This window comes from Miniopterus schreibersii, assembly GCF_964146895.1.
Source record: "Miniopterus schreibersii genome assembly, chromosome: 8".
Classification (NCBI taxonomy): domain Eukaryota; kingdom Metazoa; phylum Chordata; class Mammalia; order Chiroptera; family Miniopteridae; genus Miniopterus; species Miniopterus schreibersii.
In genome coordinates, this window is record NC_138109.1 from 10,309,729 (window position 1) to 10,332,235 (window position 22,507).

General features: G+C 37.0%; 1 protein-coding gene across 31 annotated transcripts in view; it reads left to right on the forward strand.

Moving 5' to 3' along the window:
• EIF4G3 (eukaryotic translation initiation factor 4 gamma 3) overlaps positions 1-22,507 on the forward strand; it is a 234,008-nt gene that overhangs the window by 107,234 nt on the left and 104,267 nt on the right. For 17 of the 31 annotated variants that reach the window (XM_081145840.1, XM_081145844.1, XM_081145846.1 and 14 more), the window contains 4 exons: positions 12,812-12,991; positions 13,546-13,660; positions 19,557-19,654; positions 21,803-21,925. In XM_081145840.1, coding sequence (XP_081001966.1) covers positions 12,812-12,991; positions 13,546-13,660; positions 19,557-19,654; positions 21,803-21,925 — 516 coding nt within the window. Of the gene's footprint in view, positions 1-1,850; positions 1,884-11,917; positions 11,929-12,811; positions 12,992-13,545; positions 13,661-19,556; positions 19,655-21,802; positions 21,926-22,507 lie in introns of those variants that run through there. The other 14 variants (XM_081145841.1, XM_081145837.1, XM_081145836.1 and 11 more) reach the window with 2 other exon arrangements.

Below are 22,507 nucleotides of genomic sequence, written 5' to 3' on the forward strand. Positions count from 1 at the left end.
GGAACAGTGATAAGACAGGTACTGCTATACTCAGGTTAATTTTTTAACATGGCCCTTCTCTCCTGTTTTCTTCAAAAACGTCATTAAGAAACATCTCCCTTCCACTCGCCACTCTCCTACGTGAGTGGTACTGCCTATTCTTGGAACTTTATGTTCGTAGTAGAGGTATGATTTGTTTTCTTTTCATAATTGGAAAAGCTGAAATTATAGACCTCAGTTTCTTTGATGAGAAAATGTTCTGCAAGAACTAGAGCTGCCATTATCATTCTGAAAAAGTATGGTTCGTAAATATAATGGATGACCTACCACACTAATCGCATGGGTCGTAGAGAACCCGAGTTATGCTGAGTAACTTCAAAATGTATTAAGGCACTTTCATTGTCTGAACAGCAGGTGACAGTTTAGCTTCTAAGGGGAGTTCTTGATACAGCTTTCTTCAGCTCTCTCCTACATTATGGCATGTGCTTCACTGGAATTTTTTTATATGAAATAATGGCAGTTGGGGAAATAATTCCAAATCTCTCGCAAATACTTGCAGATAACTAAATTCTGAGTATGAGGGATTGTTTCTTAATCTTCAGTCTAATTCACCTGGAGTGATGAGCTGACAGAGGAAGGCTCTATAGGAAATAAAACAACTAAAGAAATATATTTTAGCTCCTTAAATAAAATAAAAATTCTGTGTGGTTTGCATTCAAAACTACTTTCTAAGTATTATCTTTTCACTAAGAGTGTGGTCACCATCTCAACAGTTAAATATATAATTAGCCAGTACATGACAGTATATACCCAAATATTTTTCTGTCCTTTTTAGTAAAAATCACATTAGAAGCCCAGTTTTGCTCTGATGAAGAATTATTTGATCTTAGAGGCTTAGTGTTTAAAATGTGATGGGTGAATAGACTTTTTCTTCCATTCTAAGCTAGGGAAAGTGAGAGCTGAATCATGTATTTATCTGCTGTCACGTACTCTGAGTTAGCTGGGAAGTTATGTCTTCTGCGTTTATTCTCAGTATCAGATAGCAGTGTGTACATATGTGCAGTGTTGTGCTGTTGTGTATAACTATAAATAGTGAGAGATTTGACTTCTGTCACTCCTTTCTTAAGCTTGTCATAGTACAACTTGGTTAATCATGTTGGAGGGTGATGCTCTTCACTAGCTGTATGCTTGGGTGTGCCTGGTATTAAACTTCACTAGTTAATTGCATTTAAACATATAATCACTTATATTTAAATATGTATCTATAACCTATAAATACATATTTAATATAATATATAAGTATAATATTAAATACAGTTTTATTCTTTAACTCCAAGAAATAAAGGAAGATCTAAAACTTCCATTTCATGTGTGAGATGTCCCATTTAACTTAAGTAAATTTGACATCAGTCCTGTTACATTCTTTATTTCCTGTTGGACAGTATAATTACCTCCTGGCTATTTCTTGTAATGTAAAAGCATTTTTCATTCCCTCCAGCTATGTCAGTTGCATAAGCACACCTTTCATACATTTGTCTTAATATAACCATTTAGTGTTTCAAATGTTTTTTTAATTTTAGGTTTTTTTAAAAAGTATTCCTATCAGAGAAGCACCCTTATCCGTGCCAAACAGCTTAGCTGGTTCTCTCCCAGCTGATAGATGGCAAACTGTTTCTGGTAGTGGCGTTAACCTGTTGAATCTTAGTACCTGTCTGTCACTGTCCTGCAGCAAAGCTTTGACCGTTTGTGTTCTTTTTTTTCTTGTGGGTTTTTTTTCCCCTTTGGCATATTGTGTGACATTTTGGTTTTTGTTGTGGTGTTTCTGACTCTCTGTGCCTTTCCTTTTGTGTTTGTTCCCCTCCTTTTCTCAGTTTGCAGCGGGGCCTCGACCTGCCCATCATCAGGTACTGTACCCTTGCCCCTTGACTATCACCCTTAACTAATAGGTGGGGCTTCAGTAGCTGCTGACTCTTAGAATGCTGCCCTTCCATGGAACCCCCCAGACTACTCTGCAAGAGTAGCTTCAGTCTGATGCAACTCAGTTTTTTTGTCCTTGCTTCACAGTATTTTGTTACTAACAAGCCCATTTGCTTCTGTTTATGGCACAACTGAGAAAGAATGAGTTATTTTTTCTTTCCAAAAAAACAATTGCTCTGAATTTAGAGAACTTTGAAAAATTTTAGGTATACTAAACCCTCATAGGTTTTGTGGATTAAGTTTAAATTTAACTGAATGGAACAGGCACCATTCTAAGGGTTTTCTGTTAACATTCTGATATAACTTGTATTGATGTGTATAAAATAGCATTAGTATTTCTAAAAACACTTAATCTCAGTTACTAACCTAGGCCTAATAACAAATCAGCAATAATATACATTCATTTGCTACATAGAATTATCTTTATTCTTAGGATATATTAAAAATAGTTACTTTATTTAATTTTAATATTTTTAGCCTATTGGTTCTTTTAAATGAAGTAATTGTATAAATTAAAATTTCAAAAATGTATATGCCAACACTAATTTATTTAGCAGGGTGTGATTTGAGAAGAAGAAAGTCTTACAGGGTGTTTTTCTCCCCAAGTAGCTTTTTGTGGAGTGTTCTGAAACATTTTCTTCTGCTGTAGTAGGAGCCTAGGCTTTGGAATCTGATAGATCTGGGTTCATATTACCAGCTCTACTGTATAATTAGCTGCGTTAAGCAGATCTTTTTCTGAGCCTCAGTTTCCTCATATGTAAAATGAGGATAAATACCCTCTACATTAGAGGTAATATTCTTAAGTCATCTGACACAAAGTAAGCAGTCAATATCCGGTAGCTATTTTTAATGTTGTTATACAACATAGTGCAGTTTGATCAAATGAGAGCAATTTACCAGTGTTTAGCTGTGGTATCATATTTAGAATTCATTTTACTGAGTAAATGGGTATTGTTAATTGAGGGCTTTTATTGCCTAACAGTGATTTAATATAAGTCTCTCTATTTCTCAAAATACTTTTCCCAGTTTAGAGGATGTGAAGCCAAGCAAATTCTAAGGTGTTAAAGATACTTTGCAGGAGAACTCAGAGATGGTTGTATGAAGTGGATGGCAATTCTTTGGATTTGATAAAGAAATAAAACTTGGGGGTATATTCTAGTATCGAGATAGTATTACCTGGCCGGGCATGGCTCAGCAGTTGAGCATCGACCTAGGATCCAGGAGATTGCGGTTCGATTCCCGGTCAGGGCACATGCCTGGGTTGCAGGCTCCATCCCCAGTGAGGGACATGCAGGAGGCAGCCGATCAATGACTCTCTCATCATTGATGTTTCTATCTCTCTCTCCCTCTCCCTTCCTCTCTGAAATCAATAAAAGATATCTATTTAAAAAAAGGGAAAAAAAAGAGTATCATTGCCTTGGCCAGTGTGGCTCAGTTGGTTGGGTATCTTACTGTGCACCGAAAGGTTGCTGGTTCAATTCCTAGTCAGGGCACATGCCCAGGTTGCAGGCTTAATCCCAAGTAGGGGGACATGCAAGAGGCAGCTGATCGATGTTTTGCTCTGACATTGATGTTTCTCTCCTCTAAAATCAATTTAAAAAAAGTATTGTTATAGTACTCTAAGAGCCTGGACTTTAGCATTAGCTAGGCCTCAGTTTGACTCTTCCTTGTTAAGTGTGTGTTCTTGGGTAAGTTATTTACTGTTCTTAGCCTCAGTTTTCTCATCTGTAAAATAGGGGCAGTATTAATGCCATCTCAAGACTGATGTGAAAAGTAATGAGATAATGCAAATAAAATAATTAGCAGTGTGTTTGGCACATACTAAGAATCTAGAGGGTAAAATGACTATTAATAAAAAAATAGTCCCTTAGGTAAAAAGATTGATTATAATTTTTTTTTTTTTTTTTAATTTAGTCAAGGATAGTAGAGGCAAGGCTTAAATTTTAGTCATGGGTCAAGCCAGATGCCCTTGACAAACCTGGGAGATCTCTGCTCAAGAAGCAGAGTAAAAAGAAACTACTGATTCAGAAAAATGATTTTTGCACTCTTTGATACAAGTTTAGGTGTTTGTATATTCTGTGTTCAATAGTAGTGGTCCTCAAATAGGGATGTTGTATTTAAGCCTTTTATAAGTAGCCAGCTTTGGGAAAATCTGTTTTTTAAACTTTCTTCTAAGCCTAAAGGCTTCTGATACATTTTGTTTCTTATTTCCAACAACCAAAGAAAACTTTAAGGACTTTTTGTGAGAAAAGGATGATTTCATTCCTGAAATCATTTTTCATGTATAATATAACTCAAAAAAGTATTGGCAGGTTAGTATTTCATTTAGCTGTAGGATGATGCTTGTAAAATTATGGCATGTTTCAGCTAATAAAAAATTGAACTATGCATGTGCGTATACTTATTATTTAGCAAGAAAAATTACTTTTGAACATTAGCTCTTGAAGATGGGTTCTTGAGATGCAGGAGAAGTCCAGAGCATTGCTTTTGGATACAAAAACCTCAGATAGCTGCTTTTTTTTTTTTTTACTGTGGCATACCTCCTTTCTAAACAGTGAAAAGGAAATCTGTAACTTTGGCTCAGGCAGCAGCAGTAGTTAACTTAGAGAAATAGAGGAGGGGGAGGGGCATGGGCTTGAAGTGCCAATGCTGAGCAGAGGTAACTGAACCAGTGTTGAGGTATGGCATTGAGTAAATCGTTAGAAAAAGCTTGCTGTTCTGTATCAGTGAGGGTAGGCAGGGGCCAGTTTGGTTTGTTACACTATGGAATAGGTATGGACATTTTCTGTGGAATCACCAGTTATGAAAAACTGCTCTGTAATTACAGTTGATTTAACAACCTTTGGTCTCTAAATGTCAGTAGAATTCTCCCAGGGACAATTAAAAACAAAACAAAACACACCTTCATACATTTCCAAATACCCTTTATGGGGGTGAGATATTATTTACCATTTGAGAATCGCAAGCCAAAGTCTGTATTTAAGAGAATCTTCTCAGATTGAAAGTCAGGTAAAGACCTAAACCCTGAGAGATTCACGGAGTAGATGCTCATAAGTCAAAACAGGACGTAGAAAGTTACATAATGAAAACAATACAGTGAAAAATACTGAGTTTATATATTTTTAAAGGGAATATATTTTTAAAGGGAAAACATCAATGTCCTGGTATATTTTTGGTTTTTGTCATGCTTAAGATTTAAAGTTGAATTGAAGGCACAAATGGTTCACTTTGGCCAGAAAGAATTAAATCAAGGATTAGAATTAGAATTAACCTTGAATAGTTAGAATTAGTGATAAGATTTCTCATTGCTCCTTTATTACATTATTCATCAGTGGCTACCTTTCTGACCATATGTTCTTCCATTCTGTGAGAGGGGTGTGTGTGTGTGTGTGTGTGTGTTTGTTTATTTATTTATTTATTTTTTAACAAAATAATTGGTGCTGGATGATGTTTCCTATGATTGCTGTTTCTAAAGTCCAGTAGTAAATATATAACTTTCTATGTGTGCTTAATAATGGTCCTATCAACTTTTAAAAGGAAAAAAAAAATTATTCTTTAGGTAAGCTATTCAGAAATAATTGCCATTTTCCAGTTTAGTAATCTAAAATGTATTTATTTTCTTCTTTGTAAAATGAATTTATTTGAATTGAAATGAAACAAGATTTTGGACAATAAACATTTTTAGTTTAATAGAACCAAGAAACTGTTACAGGAGGTGTTTCTTGTAATTTTATTTAGAAGATTTTTATTTGTGGGCAACTAGGGCTCCTTTTGAGTCCCTCAAGTCAGGAATACCATGCTCTAATTAGGCTTATTTCAGCCACAGCCTCGTGGTACTATTAGTTTTTGGCTTTTGTAGGTATTCTTTAGATTAGTAAGCATATTCTATTTTATTTTAATTTTTTAATAATGTATTTTATAACTTGAAGAGAATAACAGTTTTCTTTAAAGGTAAAAGAAATCCTAAGTAATTTTATATGCAAAACACCCTTGACTTTAGAACTATGTCTACTATTTTTACTTGGATGTTTGAAAATCCTAAGGCAATTAGAAACTGAAAGAACAGAACGTACACTCAGAATTAAAAACAAGTCATTTGGTATAATGTAATTCTGACTTGTGTTACTGGTTTCATGTCTTTGGTCATTGAAATTTGTGTAGTTGTGGTTCAAAGTTACTTATATTCCTGTCTTTATTTGACATTAGGGCTTTTTCGTAAGAGAGATTAAGTGTTGGTTATATACTATGACTGGTAGTCTTTGCACTGTGAGAAAAGCCCAGGGAATTGGTATTTAAACATGTTCATAGAACAAAAACATTTTGCAGTGTGTTGATATATGATTTTAGTTCATATACTGTTCACAAATGCTGAGTAATGTGCCATATTCAAAGTAGTTGGATTTAGTGTAAGCAAATAATAAGCTTCATAAAATTTAATAGTATTTGGCCTCAAGGAATATGTTACCTGATGGCAAGCATTGAAACTATACATGTTTTCCCCTTGTAGTTTGGTTCTTTTTTTGCAAAAAGATATTCTAAAAAGAAAGAAAGAAAAACAGCTAGCTCTTATTGACCCCCCCCCCTTTTGTTATGGCCTCTAAAGGTTTCTGTATTCAGAGTTATGCTGTTATCGTTGAAGTCCTGTTCCTTGTAGAGAATATTTCTGTTGCTTTAGGCAGTTTCTTTCATTTGGAAAGTAAAATGAAGATTAAGGCTTGCCTCTGGGGCGACCTGGCACATCAGAGTTTAATGGATATTGCTAGGAAATCAGATTAAGCATCTATGTAGTCTTATGACCAGAAATCTTAGATTTTTCAGAGCTTGATATAAATCTGTGATGGGCAGTTTTATCTGGTGTCTTAGTCACAAGGAGTTGTAGGGTTGCAACAGAGACAGGAAAATACAGGTTAGGAGTTGACATAACTGGGATTCAGTCTTAGCTTTACTACAAACTAACCTTGGGCCTCAGCTTTCTTATCTGTGAAATGGATAAAATAGTCTCATAAATGATATAATATTGAGGTGTTGGGAGTATTAAAGTACTTGCCTGGCACATAAGTTCTTGGTAAGTGTCAATTTCCTTTACACAGTGAGACAGCCTGCCTTTTCCTGTTCCCCCAAGCTATTTTTACCTACAAAATGAAGCGTTCTACAAGGAAGCTCATTTCCCAGACTCTGCATTATGATCTTACAGAACACCTCCTTGTCTCTGGCAGCACCCTTAGGGGTTTCTTCCGCCTATTTGGAATTAACCCTCCAGGACAGCGCTGCTGAAAGAACTCTGTGACATGCTCCTCATTTGCGCTGCCCCTATCACGGCTACTGGCTGCATTGGCTATTGAGCACTTGAAATGTGCAGTGTAGCTGAGAAACTGACGTTTAAATTAAGTATTAATTTCCATTTAAGTAGCCAAATATGACTAGAGGCTACTGTGTTGGACAACTTAGTTTTTTAGGGCTTTTATCTCCTAATTATCAGTGAAACCTAAAGTATGCAATATTAACTACATGCAGGAAAAACAGAAAGAATTTACAATAATAATCTTCATTGTAAGGGGAAGTCAGCAGAATATGTGATTGATACTTGAATGATACCCCATTTTGCTGTGTGTCCCTCTGTAACTTGTCAGAAAATCATAGCACTATTATTTTTCTCAAAAGTACTTTAGAATTTTTAACAATATTAATCTAAACTACTCTTAATTGCAAATCTTACTGTTATCCCTCTAGTAGGCTAAACTATATACTGCAAAAATCTAGGGATTTCAGAAGCATATTTTTGGTATGTTTTTTATTGCTTTGCGAGTTAATATGTACTCAGTAGTGGTTTCCCACATAGGAAGAACTAGTGGGATTGAATAGGTTTTATGATTATTATGTAGTGTTTTAGAGATATCTTTCTCTCTTGATAATTTTAGAGAGCTAAGTCATGAGAAATGATATAATTACCAGCATCTTCAAAAAGCATTTTTTACCAGTGTTATTGGCCAGAAAACTTTGGGCAATGGTGTAATTCCTGTATCATTAGAACATTTTCCAAGAGTAATGCTTTTTTTCTGGCTTCTAGAGTGTTTCTATGAGAGTCAGCAGTCACAAGTACCCTAAGTTCATCCTCTGTTTTGGACTGCCCAATACCACCTCAAATGAGGGCTGTCACCTTCTGCCATTCTCCTGGCATACGAGTGGATTGTTGAAAGATAAAATACTTAAAACAAATTATAGTCAAATTTGGAGATGATACTTACGTTGTACATGATTCTTCTCTACCTAGCCCTTGTCAGCATCTTTCTCAGTGCTTGGATTAATAACATGCCTGTCACATTTGCTGATGGTCATGCAATTTTGACGTTGTGTGCTATATTCTGAGTTTAAAAAAATCTGTACAGTCTAAAATGATGTGTTGAAATTATAAATTTCATATAGCACTTACTTGCTAATGGGTACCACTCTAAACACTACTTGTATAGTTTTAGCCTCACAACAAACCTCTAACCAGATACATCTTTAAAGAAAAAAAATTTACAAGATTCCTTATATGAGCTTCCAAACACAACTGTAAGAGTACACACAGAAGTGAAAAACAAGACATATTCCCAGGTTATGTATGAAGAAGATTTATGAGTTTTAAATTATTGTAATTCAGTACCAATCAATAGTAAAATGCAGTGGACAGAAGAGTTCCTGTGATTCTTAGTTTTATTAATGGAAACGTAGCTGACTGGAATATTGGAGATATATTGCTTTCATTCGGCAACAGTTATTTATTGAATGAAGAAGGTCAAGTACATTCATGCAGACCCCAACTGGCTGTTTTGTTTGGTTCTTTCTTTAGTGACACTTTGAGCAAGGGACCAGATTGAGAGAAGAGAAAGCTAGCCAAGGAATTAAAAAATCTTGGTTGGAGGGACAAAGGGTAGAGGGTGGCGATTGGCTTCGAACAAAAAATAGATAGAGGTATGAAAGTTGGCAGTGATGGCAGTCTTCAGATAACTCAGAGGTTTGTCACTTATGGAGAAGGAGGACTTGACTTCGATGTGATTTTAGGTTTAGACAATTGGAACAGAGGGTAGGTGGTACAGAGAAAAATTTGGAGCTGATAGAGAGACTGTTGAAGTGTCAGAACTCCATTAACAATGAAATGGAACTGTGACTTAAGTTGCTAATATTTCATAACCCCAAGGGCATATCATGTAAAAGATTCAGACTTTAGATATATGGTTAGACTAAATGACCTGTACTGTCCTTCCATCCAGAAGAGTTTGATTCTTTTAATGACTCTTTATCACTCAGTGGAGAGGAAAAGGGATTCAGAAGCATTGCAAGCATTTTGGGAAAGCCCATTCACATTCACATTCACATTCACATTCACACTCACACATTCTTTTCAGTAAGCTGTGGTTTGCTGCTGTGCCCACCCGTGGAACCCTAATTTCCTGTGCTGCTATTAAATCTAATTCTTCATTCACAGTTGAATGGGTAGGAGGGAATACAAAAAAGAGGGTCCATCTCTTTTTCTTTCCATTTCTAGCCATCACAGCTTTTCTAGTCCTGTAGATATTAGAATGGTGGGTGTGTGTCGGGAGGGGAGAGAGAGGGACAGAGAGAAACTTTTTAAAAAGGTGTGGGGGGCAAGCTCCAAATATCCTGTCCTTTTAAAAATCTTCTGTCTTAAACGTATCAAGGATATAAAAGCATATGAACAAGTTTCAGTTACTTTAAGGGAGAGAGAGAACTAGAGTCCTTTAGGTAGAAGAAATTTGTTTTCTTGAATGATAAATTTTGTGAAGTAATTGATGTAGCATTTTTCTTACCAGGAATCAATTATGGTTGAGGGATGTTCTGCCCGTTAGTGTAGTTAAATAAAGGTCTTCCCATATCCCTTCAGCCTTTGAAAAGGTTTCTTCTGACTCGAGTGCACTTGTTTGAAAATACAAGGGGTGATTCATTTCATGAGAGGCAGAGTATGAACCTGATGTATTTAAATTACAGATGGGAGACCTTCAGCAAGTTACTTAATCTTCCTTTCCCTCGATTTTCCCCATCTATCTAATGGAGGTATTAATAACAGTACCTGCTTTAGAGATTTGTTGTGAGGCTAAGTTAATATATAGTATATGTAAAGTGTTTAGGGTGGTACCTGGTAGCTAGAGAGTGCTATATAAATCTTAACTGTTATTATTTAATGTGCTGATATGAGTACATTTTTCTATTTAGCTTCAAAGCTGAAATCTTAGTTTATAAAAAGATACTGTATGTCCATATAACCACAAATTTTGTGTTTTAGTGGCTCAGCTGTATGTTAATATTAGGAGTATCATTGAAACACTTGTTCCTGTTTTAAAGCTGCTGAAGAAAAGTCATACTCTTCAGAAACCTCCTTGAATAAGCTGTAAGCACAGTTTCTGTAGCGAGGCTGGTAAAGTCCTAGCAGAGTGCTGGAAAATAGTGGCAAGATTAGCACTCATGTACAGTAGACTATTAACACTGTGGGAAAACTTTGTGCATATCTATTTTTCTTGCTCTGCATAAGTAAATGGGTTAGTTTCCTCTCTCTCACCATAACCCCATGTGTTTTCAAGCAATAAGTACTTTGAAAAAATTGATGATAATGTAGCCACAGTAGATTATCACCTGTACCCGCTTGATCCTCTCCTTGCCTTGGCTGCCCTCTAGTTGGTGGACAAGGATATTATAGGGTTAATCTTTTTATCTACTGTGCCTGCCGACTGTAAGGCTCAGTAAGTTGAGCAGATGAGTGACTCCTCTCTCCTTGAGGCCTTCAGCAGTTTTGTGGCTCCTGATAAGTAAGTTATGAAAATGATTCTTTATTCCTGAAATGTTCTTGCAACTCACATACATTGATGAATAATAGATTCTATCTGCTACGTAATTAAGAGAAGTGAAGTTTAGTGTGAAAAGTTTACTAGTTCAGTGTCCCTGGTCGCAGCCAACAGAAATTCTTTTGCCTGTCACCAAAACTGTGTCAGTGGAGATCACCAGAAGACTTTGCTCTCCTGTGGCCCAGCCCAGGTTCCTGTGTTATCAACTTTGCCTTTTGTACTTCCTTTTCATCTCCATCAGCTACTCTCTGGCCTTCCCCATCTGATTTCCTCGTTCACTTCATTCTCCTGCAATACCTTACTATTTTTTTAAGTGACTTAACCGCTTTAGTGCTTTTTTTTGCCCCTGGGGTATGAAGGCTGAATGGGGATGAGCCTCGGGCACTGGATCCCAGTTCTTCCAATTCTGCACAAGATGTAAAGTTACTGCTTCTACCACTTGTGGGTAGCTTATGATTAAGAATAGGACTGGATAAGACCAGAGTGGCCCAAAGGTCAAAGCTCAACTTTGCTTTTATTTGGATCAATAGCAGTAGGTCTGGAATTGAGACAACTCAGATTTTGGAGCTAGACTGTTTACTATGTTTTCCTATTTTAAAGCTATAAGTGGCCTCTTACATGCCTGGTCAGTTGAAAGGAGAGTCCGATATATGTTGAAGAGTTTGATATATGTCTCAAACTTTAAAATTACAAATGGCACTTTTATTATTAGCTCCTATCCCCATTGAAGCTGGAGAGAGCCCCCTAGAGAAGCTAAATAATCACATGATGGCTGTCCTTGAGCCAAGAGGAGGGATCACTAGTCCCAACTGTACTTGTGCCATTAGGCAGACATTTCCTTCCGGGCTGTTAGCGCTGTGGCTACTGTAAGAATATTTTTGCCCCTGGATTTATTCATTTTCAGTTGAACGTGATTTGAGTCTTCAGTCCCGTGTGGTCTTGGACTCTCAGTGGAGAACTGCCATTCTGATTTCCTAGTCTTCCCCCCCCCCCCCGTTACTAAATGGATGTTGCTGAGCTGCATGCTACGTCTTCCCCTTCCTGTTGATCTGTAAGCTTTTCCATTGGCTTTCTTTCTGTTTCCTGCTGCTTTCTTGCTTCATAATTGAAGGGAGGATTCAGACCTATCCAGGTAACAAACTACTGGTTCTGCATGGCCTCTTTATTACTGTCCCCTTGTTACGATGAGATAGGGTGATTGCTGCCGAAGTCACAGTGAGAATTTAATACTGGAATATTGTTTCAGGGCTTTTACGTCTGCAGTGAAGACCGTAAATAACCACAAGTACTGGTTGCCGTTTGAGAGATTTGAGCTCTGCTCCTTCCAGACCATCCTCACGCCTGCCTGGGTCCCTCATTTTTGTTGCAAACTATTTGAGAAATCAAAATTGGGTTCATTTTTGTATGGGGTTGCCACTTTTTGAAAAGGGTTCTCCCATCATGGGACAATCAGCATGCGACAACCTACAGGCAGTTTTGATTAAACTGAACCCTCATACACTGAGACAAAAATTTTATGTCCAGAAAGATTCTTGTTCTTCTAAATATTTTGTGAATGACTTAAATGATAGGTTTTTTTAAAGAAACTACTTTTAATTTTTAATAAGTTGATAAGCCACCTACTCTTTATGAAAGAGTCAGTGCTTTTATACAACAAAACTTTTAGAGAGACACCAGCTACCCCTTTTATTATATTTTATCACACATTTAAAAATTATTAATTATAGTATGGAATTTTTAGTTTAAATTAGGAGAGTCTTCATTGTAAAAATGAGACTGCCTTCCTATTTTCAAATGTGTGACATGATCAAAACTTAAACTAGTGTGACTAGTATAGAATATTTTTTGTGAGCCCAGTCATAGACAGTTTAGTCTCTTTTTACGTATATTGTATTTTTAATTCAAGTTGATAAGATTTTAATTATTGGAAACAAGGAGAAAGTTCAAGATTATAAAATTTATTTATTCCCCTTTGTAAAAATAAATAAATAAATCTTTTTTTTCTCCTTTCCCAGTTTTTCCAGAGGCCTCAAATACAGCCTCCTAGAGCTACCATCCCGAACAGCAGTCCTTCTATTCGACCCGGTGCACAGACACCCACTGCAGTCTATCAGGCCAATCAGCACATCATGATGGTTAACCATCTGCCCATGCCGTACCCAGTGCCCCAGGGTCCTCAGTACTGTATACCACAGGTAAAGTATCTCAGGTCCATGTGGTCCATCAGCACAGTGGGGATTAACCCAGACTCTCATCAGAGGGAGCAGGGAGAGTAGATGATGGCATTAGTATTTAGTTATGTGTCAACTTTTCTGTTGCTTAGCAGTCTAGCCATGTTTTTATTTTTCATAATATTATAAAAAGATAGTTCTACATCTCTCTACTTAAAGCTTTCTAAGATGGTACAGAAATTGTTTTTATCTCCTAGCTTTCCTCCCATCCCTTCCCCACAACCAGCTGCTCTAAAATAGACTCTGCAATTAAGCTGCTCCTGTGATATTATTCAATGTTAGTGAAAGCTACCAAGCTGAGTTCATTTTACCGTGAGCTAATGTCTGCCTGCACACTGTTTTGCTGTATGGCTTTACTTAAGGCACACTTTACTCTTCACCACCACTGCATCTTGATGGCAAGCAGGCATTTTGAATGTGTTTAACCAAGTGGCTTTACCTCATATAAATGATTTTCTTATACACACATAGTAAGCTACCTTCATACTATTTGTAAATGTCTAATTTCTGTCTTCTAGTACCGTCATAGTGGCCCTCCTTATGTTGGACCCCCGCAACAGTATCCAGTTCAACCACCAGGGCCAGGTCCTTTTTATCCTGGGCCAGGACCTGGGGACTTCCCCAATGCTTATGGTAAGTATGAAAAATTGAGCAGTTTCTGCTAGTTTGTTTTATTTAATCCATTTTGTTGTTTGACAGTTCAGTTTAGGCCAGGAGGTTTAGTGGTCTGAAGTTATACATAGATAAATAGTTATAAACAGTTCTGACCTGAAAGCTACTGCTTAGAGAATGGCTGACATGGAAAGAGTATTATAGAAATGTTTAGTTAATGACAACTTTTGCAGGAGTTGGTAATTCTGTTGCAAACAGCCCATGTGTTGAGGTTCTGATATCTGCTACCAACTCATCATTCCCTGGATTTTTGCTGATGGCATAATTATACCTTATCTTCCTTCTCCAAGCATTTACCACTGTCTACCAAAACACTTGTTTGTTCTCCCACTTAGACTGTAATATCCATGAGACAGGGAGTTTCTTTTGTTCATTGCTGTATCCCCTAGCACCTAGGACTGTCTGGGTGGGGTGACTGAATATATCTCAGTATACCTGTGATTCCTTTTCTGCAAAATTGTGATAAGGTCTGTGTCATAGGGAGGTTTTGAGGATTAATTAAATGAAAATGCCTTGAAAAAATTACAAGTGTTATTAATGTATTTTATTTCTATAACCGCCATGTGCATACTTTGTGTGTGAGCCAATAATGAGGAGTAATGAAAATAACTTAAAATAATATATGTACATTACCCAACTTAGTTGCCAGTACTGTTGAAGTGTTCCTTGCGTACCCTTTGAACTCAGCTTGAAGTTTCAATTTTCACACAATTCTAGTGCCTTTGTATTGGTACTTATTCTGAAAACTCAAATCCAATTAAAATTATTTTTCAGTGTAGAATTGGCTGTTTGTGTTGGCTAGAATATATTTTTAAAAACTTGCAAAGGGAATACAATTGTATCTTCTAATTTATAAAATCATTTTGAAAGGTATCTCACTGAATTCTAGTCTATTGTGTATTTATAGATTATGTAAATGACTTTTTGACTTAGAAAATATCTTCATTAACATTTTTATAAGTCTGTGCTAGCCCTCTTTATTGCTCTTAATACTACTGCTGCAGTATATATAGAAACAATACAGATTTTGAGTTTACTAGTAGGGAAATAGTTTGCTGATTTATATATACAGTATTATAACATATTTTGGTCTTATTTCTATTACATACAGACTGCATTTGCTCATTTTTACAAAAAAACAGTATATTGAGGTGCACTTGTACCCCAGAGATTGCAGTGTGTGTTCCCTTTGATAGATACTCTTATCTATCAGGAGATTCTTATGCAGATCCAGTAGCATCTAGTTGGCAGTTTACCACGTAGATTAAAACTAGTGTGTCCCCAGCTTCATTGAAATTTTAAAAAGACTTTAAAATAAATTTCTATTTATTATGAAAGTAATCAAGTTCCTGATGAAAAATAAAAATAATATAGGACGTGTAAAGTTGAAATAGCCTATTTTTCTTCCTCCCCACTCCCTAAAGAAGTAATAGTTAACAGATTGATCCATAATATTTCCATTTCAACAACTTCTAACACTAATACACACATATTGTTTATAATGTTCTAAAACTTAGCAGTGTTTTTTTTTAAATCTCACTATATTCATGGACATCTTTCCATTTCACTACCTATAGAATTTCAAGATACATAGAATTTCATTTTAGGAATGAATCATAATTTATTAGGAATGAATCATAATTTATTAACCCAGCCTTCTAATAATAGATTATTTTCATTATTTGGGCAGATATTTTAATTTTAAAGTTTGCCACTAGATTAAAAGTTCTTTTCCAATAGTTGCCATCAATTATAGGTCCTTCAGCTATACCACCTTGGGGCAGCTGTCCTGGTCGTACTGTTTAGAAGCCATAAACATTCCCCTTCCAATTTCCTCTTCTTGGAATCTCTCTTACTCTTACCTTTCCATTTCCAGTTCTTCTGATCCTGATGCCTCCCTTTCCTCTACCACTTCTCCTGTCCTAATCTTGGGTTCTGGTTAAAAGTGGGTTTAGGGGTGGGATCCTAAATCTATGTTCTGAAAATGGAGTCCTCTCTTCTAGGACAGAGGGACCTTCCTGTGGCTGAACTGCCAGGAACAAATCCGAGACTTGTTCCTTCTGGCCCTGCTGCTGGAGTTTGTTAGTTGGGTAGTGTTTCCCCCAGATTTCTTAGTTCTTCATCCTTAGCTTTACAGTTTACTCAGCACACTAATATTTCCCTACTCGGTTTAAATCTTGAACAGTGATTTTCAAAGAATATTCTTACCTACTCAGTAACCACGATTATAGAATTCTGTTTAGAAAGTATAATTCTTGCAGTGTTCCTACAGTGTGGAGGAAACATCACGAATGAATAGTGTTTGCTCAATGTTACTTTTCTGTTTTCCTCTCATCAGTGTTTCTTAAATATTTTGATGCGTTATATCAGGAAAGTACCTAAGGGTGTGATGTCCCACAGTGAAAAATTAGTTTTGGGAACAGCGGGGTCTGTATGCTGAGTGGTGGCAGTGATGTTGAAAAAGAAAAAAATAGAAGAATTGGCAGCAGTGGAAGGTCTCACCCCCCTTGCTTCACACCAGCCTGCGCGCTCTGCCCCGCTCGGCCGCGCTGCTTCTCCGCCACCTTCTCTCTCTTGCTGCGTCTCTGCGGGGCTTGGGCTCCTCGCCAGCTCGTAAGAGTGAGGGAGCCATTGTTCCTCATGTGTGTGGAGATGGGAAACTTTTTGGCATCCCAAGTTGAGTTTGATTGTGTTTTCATGGAGCGGTAATACTGTATTTGGTGATGTGGTTGTACACCAACATCATTACTGTTCTGGGTATACTATGGGGCAAATTGAGTTTTATACACTGACCTGCATATATAACCACTGAGTTGATCTTTGTTTCTATGGAAAATTCATGGTTTTGAAAGGTTTTTGGAAGATCGGCCATGTGTAGGACATTGTGCTGGGAATTTTGTGGAATGTAGATGTTGAGATACTCTCCCTGCCTTTCAGGATCTTATAGAACATTTGTTTGATGGTTATGCTTTGGGTTTAACCAGTGAGAAGAAATCTAAATATTGACTAGACCAGTGGTTCCTAGACCTTTCAATATCCTTGGCAGCTAAAATAGATATAAAGTAAAGTAAAAGAAGAAACACAGGACTGTTACATTTTTAATTTTGAAAATAAGACTTTTAAAGAAAACTGCTATTTACCTCATTATCATTTCATATAGGAGATGCTATTTTAACAACAGTTATTTCAGTAGAACTGAAATAATTTCAAAATAAGAACAGTCCTTTCCAAGAAATGTTAGGTTGGTAAGTGTATATCTATATATATAGTGTGTGTGTTTCATGATTATTATTGTAAAAATCTTGCCATATATCATTGACACCTTTTGTATAGACTGGGGTTTTGGGAACCACTGATCTAGAGTAGGGGTAAGCAAACTTTTTTTTATAAAGGGCCAGATAGTAAATATCTTAGGCTTTGTAGGCCGTATGATGTGTTGCAGCTATTCAACCCTACCTTTGTAGTGGGAAGGCCATAGAAACAGATGTGTATGTGGGTGTCTTTGAACGGAACTTTATTTACAATTTAAGTGGCATTGGACTAGATTTGGCCCATGGGCTTTAGTTGACAGAGCCCTGATCTAGACAAACTTACCTCATTTCATGAGGAAGAGGTTCAGAGATATTAAGTAACTTGCCTAATCGATAAATGGTATGCAAAAGTTATTCGTGTTCAGTAGAGTCAAATAAATGTTTTTAAATGTCCCTGACTGTATGAAAGAAGTTGGGATTCGTTTAGAAAGAAAACCTGTTTGTTAGGACAGAGTGCCTTTTCTCCTGGGGTCCACAGTTGACTTAATGTTTTACTAATTATGTTTTACCCCTACTATCTAGAGATTATCCTGTTCTGCCAGGTTCAATCACTTGGTATTTATTGCATGTGTATTATGTGGAAGCCTCCATCTAAGTCATGTTGACTCAAAAATGTTTCATTAGCAGAATCTGGTTTTTTATTTTAAGAAATGGTTCACCTTTTGGATCTTATTTCACTTAGCTTAAAAAATATGGCAAGGTGAGCAGATTGTATTGCTTCTCTTGCAGCATTTGAAACCAATATTAGGATTTTGTTTTCTGCCTTCTGGGGCTAGTGACATAATAGAGTAGCATAAATCACTTATTTGAGCTCTCCCTTGAGAATAGTTTACGCACCACTAAAGGATGGCTCAGATTTTTTGTCTTTTTACAGTGAACTTATTGAAATCCCAGTCATGTCCCCTGATTAGATCTTTTCCAAATCTGATTTTCTAATCCTGATTGATCTCTGCGGAGTTCTGGTAATGCAGAGTGTTGGGGATGGTGATGATGTTGTCATGTGATGAGAGTGATAATAGAGTTGACATTATTTGACTGTTTGCTAAAGTACCAAGGATTTTACCTGTATCAGCTACCTTCATATACAGTTCTTTCCTTCTTGTTACCGTGACTTAACTGTTCATGCTCCCACCAAAGGCCAGTTTTCCACTTGTGCCCATTTAGGTTATTACTCCAGCAGCTCACTTCTCTGCTTTTCTGCATTATCATCATTTTTCTCCCTCTGCTGGATTAGTCCCATCCACATACAAGTATACTGTTTTCATTTCCATCTTTTTTGGAGGGGGCTTCATATTCTTGTCCAGCTATATCCCATTTTTTCTGATTCCCATTGTAGCAAAACTTTTTAGGAAAAGAGTTGTCTATACTCACTTCCTTCATTTTCTTTGGTCTCATTCACTATTGACCGTACTCTAATCAGAATACTTGCCTGCAACCCCACCCGAACAACTTTGGGCAAGCTCACCAGTGCATTCTGCTCTGCTAGTCTTAGCGGACATCGCAGCACCATTTGACATGGTTCATCACTTTGCCTGCTCCTGGACCATTTCCTTCCCTTCTGCCCTGCCTTGGCTTTCTTTTTCATCTCCACTGCTGGGTTTTCTTCATAGCCGTGACCTCATGGTTTAAATGTTGTCCATGTTGTACTAATTCCAAAACGATACCTGTTCTCTGACTCCAGACTTGTGTCTCTTCCTGCCTACTTGACATCTCCACTTGAAGCTCCGATAACAATTTCAAACGTAACATGCCCAAAATCGAACTGTTGATTTTTCTGCCCTCAGCTCTGCTCTTTCTCCAGTTTTCCTCATCTCAGTAAGTAAATAGCACAGAATGTTGCACTGTCATTCTTCCGCTTGCTCAGACAAGCAGACTTGAGTGTTTTTTGACACTTCTTTGGCTCACACACCCACATCCAGTACATCAGCACATTTGTAGGTTCCATGTTCAAAATATCCAGTGTCTGACCCCTTCTCAGCACATTTACTCTAAGCACTCTGGTTTAATAATAATTATAATAATAGTCAAAGCTTTGAAAGTTAAAAAGTAGGACATGTGCCAAGCCTTACTGTTGACTTTCTGTGTGGCAGTTCTCCATCAGTGGGGAGAAGGGTTAGACTGCTCCCATCCCCCAAGGTGATCAGATATGTTCTCTTGTGCCTGACCAAACCCGCACACAAAACACGCTTTCACAGACCCTTGCTGAGAGCCACTGTTGCAGGTAATGGGGCTCCAGAATAGAGTTCCTGAAGCAGTGCTATAGTACAATCAGTGTTTTTGAAAGGTATCTCTAGTGGTAATCAGCAGGGATTGGTTATTTGTTTTCATATTGGATACTAAAGAAAAAGTAGGTGTTTATGAGTATTTGGGAATCATTCCTTGACCACTTCCTTAGCTGGAGGGGAGCTAATGGAAAGAGATGAGTAAGAAGAATGTTTGTTTTTGTTACTTTATTAAGCTATTGGTATGGTGACACAGTGTCATTAATGGTCTTCCAGTGGCCCGAAGAATAACTGAATGCTTCTTAATCTTTTCTAATTCTTTAGGAACGCCTTTTTACCCAAGCCAGCCAGTGTATCAGTCAGCACCTATCATAGTGGCTACACAGCAGCAGCCTCCTCCAGCCAAGAGAGAGAAAAAAACAGTAAGAGATCTCACCAGTTTTCTTATTTTACATTGAATGTCCATTCACTCGTCAGATAAGTTTACTCACAGTTGTAATCATTATTCATCTTAGTTCACAAATGATCACCTTTTTTTTTTTGTTCTTCCTTTGTATCCTCACCACTAGACATAGGGGATTTGTATGGGCATTTAACTATAAGTTGCGAGTACCATTTCCTTATTTTCAGTTTTCAGCATGCACCAAACTAGGTATGCCCTCCAGCTTCAGAACTGGGAGGGTTTAGTCCTCTAAGATCTTCTAAGTGGAGGAATTTGAGCTCAGTTCTCACATCCTGGTTGCCCTTTAACTCTAGTCCTAGTCATCTCTATATTCAAATATGAACTGATGGGGGGAAAGAGCACAAGATTAAATGAGCAATATGTTAAGGTCAATAAGAAAAATCCTTCCTATGGAAGATATTTAAGAAACAGAAAGCAGAATTTAGAAAAGGTAGTGTAGTTGTTTTTAGTACATTATAGGGGCTTTGCCTCTGTCTAGTAAGGCAGGCCCAAGAGCATTAGAGTGCAGTCATAAAATTCACGTCGCGTAAAGGAAGGTGCGGATTCGCTAAAGGACACATATGCCTGGCCCGTGGGCACACACACTGGTGTGGGGATGACCAAGGGGGGAGTGGCCTGGGGGGAGGAAGTGGGGGACAGCTGCAGTAGTATCAACAATAAAAAGTTTAAATTTAAAAAAGGGAAAATAAGTGGATGTATGCTTAAGCAAAAACAACTTCACATTGCAGAACATTTTGTGGAAGAGTGGCTTGTAATCTTTTATCCATCAGAACACTCAAAATGGATGATGTTTATAAGAGACTCCCTCATTCACACAGATAAGTTAGGTGGACATGGCATGATAGCAATAATCTTAAAAATACTCTCATTTAATAAAAATTAGTGACGTTCAAAACTTTGGTTCTTTATTATCAGGAACAAATGACTTGCGCACACATCTTAATAAACAGGACATGCCGATGTATAGTAACACTAGAGTTGAGATACTGTGCTTTGGAAATGTTGAAACAACATGGTAGTTGTTGGACTTTAAGAGCACTTGCAGAGTGCAGGAAAAATAATAAAGGAGATCATGAAAATGGAGGGCAGTGATAATAGTTACTGAGGAAGAAAGTAGAACAGATGAGTTAGAATTAATACTTAAAACTGTATTAGAAACAAGCTTTCAGACCTGAAAAAAAATAGCTGATATTGGAAATCTTACTGAAGAAACTACTTCCAAAAGAGCTTCAAGATCCAGATGGTTTTATTAGTGAATTCTTTGAAATTGTCAATAAGCCAGGGCTACCTTCATTAAGCACTGAAGGTAATGATAAGCCTTTATGTCACAGCACTGTCCCAGGATGAAAGACCTAGACCCAACTCTATTATAGAATCATGTTCACTGACATCTAGAAGCATAAGTAGCCTTTAAAAAAATTTAAAAGACCATACACATTGTTCTGCATCTTGCATCTTTTCACTTACCAGTACATCTCGATGACCATTCCATAGCAATACATGTAGATCAGTCTCAGTCTTTCTACTGGCTGGCTGGTATTTAACTGTAGGCACATGGCATAATTTTCATTGTCATGCTCTTCACCAGCCTTGAAGATATTTCTGTCTGCTGCAGAAAACAGCATTGCAGTAAGAACCCTTACATGCATATGTAAGGTTATCTACAACGTAAATTCCTATTTCTGAGTCCTAGGATATGTGAATTTCTCATTTTGTTAGAGAACCATTTAAGGCCTTTAAAACTTCATTGTAGTACCTTCCATCTCTTAAAACTATTTTATGAATTTTGTCTTATGTTAAGCACTATAAATAAAATCACTCAATTTGGCAGTGCTTACAAGATAAACGTTAATATTGCCTGTTTGGCCTAGAAATTCAGCCAACTAAGTCTCATTTAGCTTATTTTAATTAGTTCATGCCAGAGCTAATGGCCTAAATTTCTCTGAATGACCCCATATAGCTTTGTGATTCAAATAAAATCAAATATGGTAATTATCAGCTTTGATATGTGACAGGTTTTCCAGTTTTGTACCTTTAATACATTTTATGCCTGTAAATCTATATAGACACCCATCTGTAAATATGATATCTTATTATAACCTTATAGATAAGAATTCGGGATCCAAACCAGGGAGGTAAAGACATAACAGAGGAGATTATGTCTGGAGGTGGCAGCAGAAATCCTACTCCACCCATAGGGAGACCTGCATCCACACCCACTCCTCCCCAGGTAAGTTGCAGTGAGCCATGATGGATGCTGGTGTGTATTTGTTCACTAATCTCAACTGAACTCTTCCTTCTCCCCCCCCCCCCCCCCATAGCTGCTTTCTGTACTTTCCATTTCCATCAGTTGTCTCATAGCCTCGAATATCTAAATGATATTTAAAGAGACATATTGTTTTTCTTTACAAATTGTTCTAACTACAAATTTTTATTGATAATATTTCTGTGTATTGTCTTCACACTCAGAGCATAGCTGCTGCCACTTTTCTTAATGAACTATTGCATGATACCTAAAGGAGCTGCATTCCTATGGAAGTTTCATCATTAAATGAGTATTTTATGTTTTCAGCATGGAGCCTTAGTAATTAAATGGTGCACACTACATTAATACAAACAGTAAGGTTGAGAATTTAGGTATTTGTACTGAACAGTATTGTTTGAGATGATTGTGTTACTTAGAGCATAGTTAGTTGTATTATAGGTACACCTCTTACCTTTTAGTACTACATAAATGAGATTCTTGAGTGGAAGATGCCTTTTTTAATTATTTACAGAGCTTATTAGTAAATTATGTTAGTTTAAGCACCTT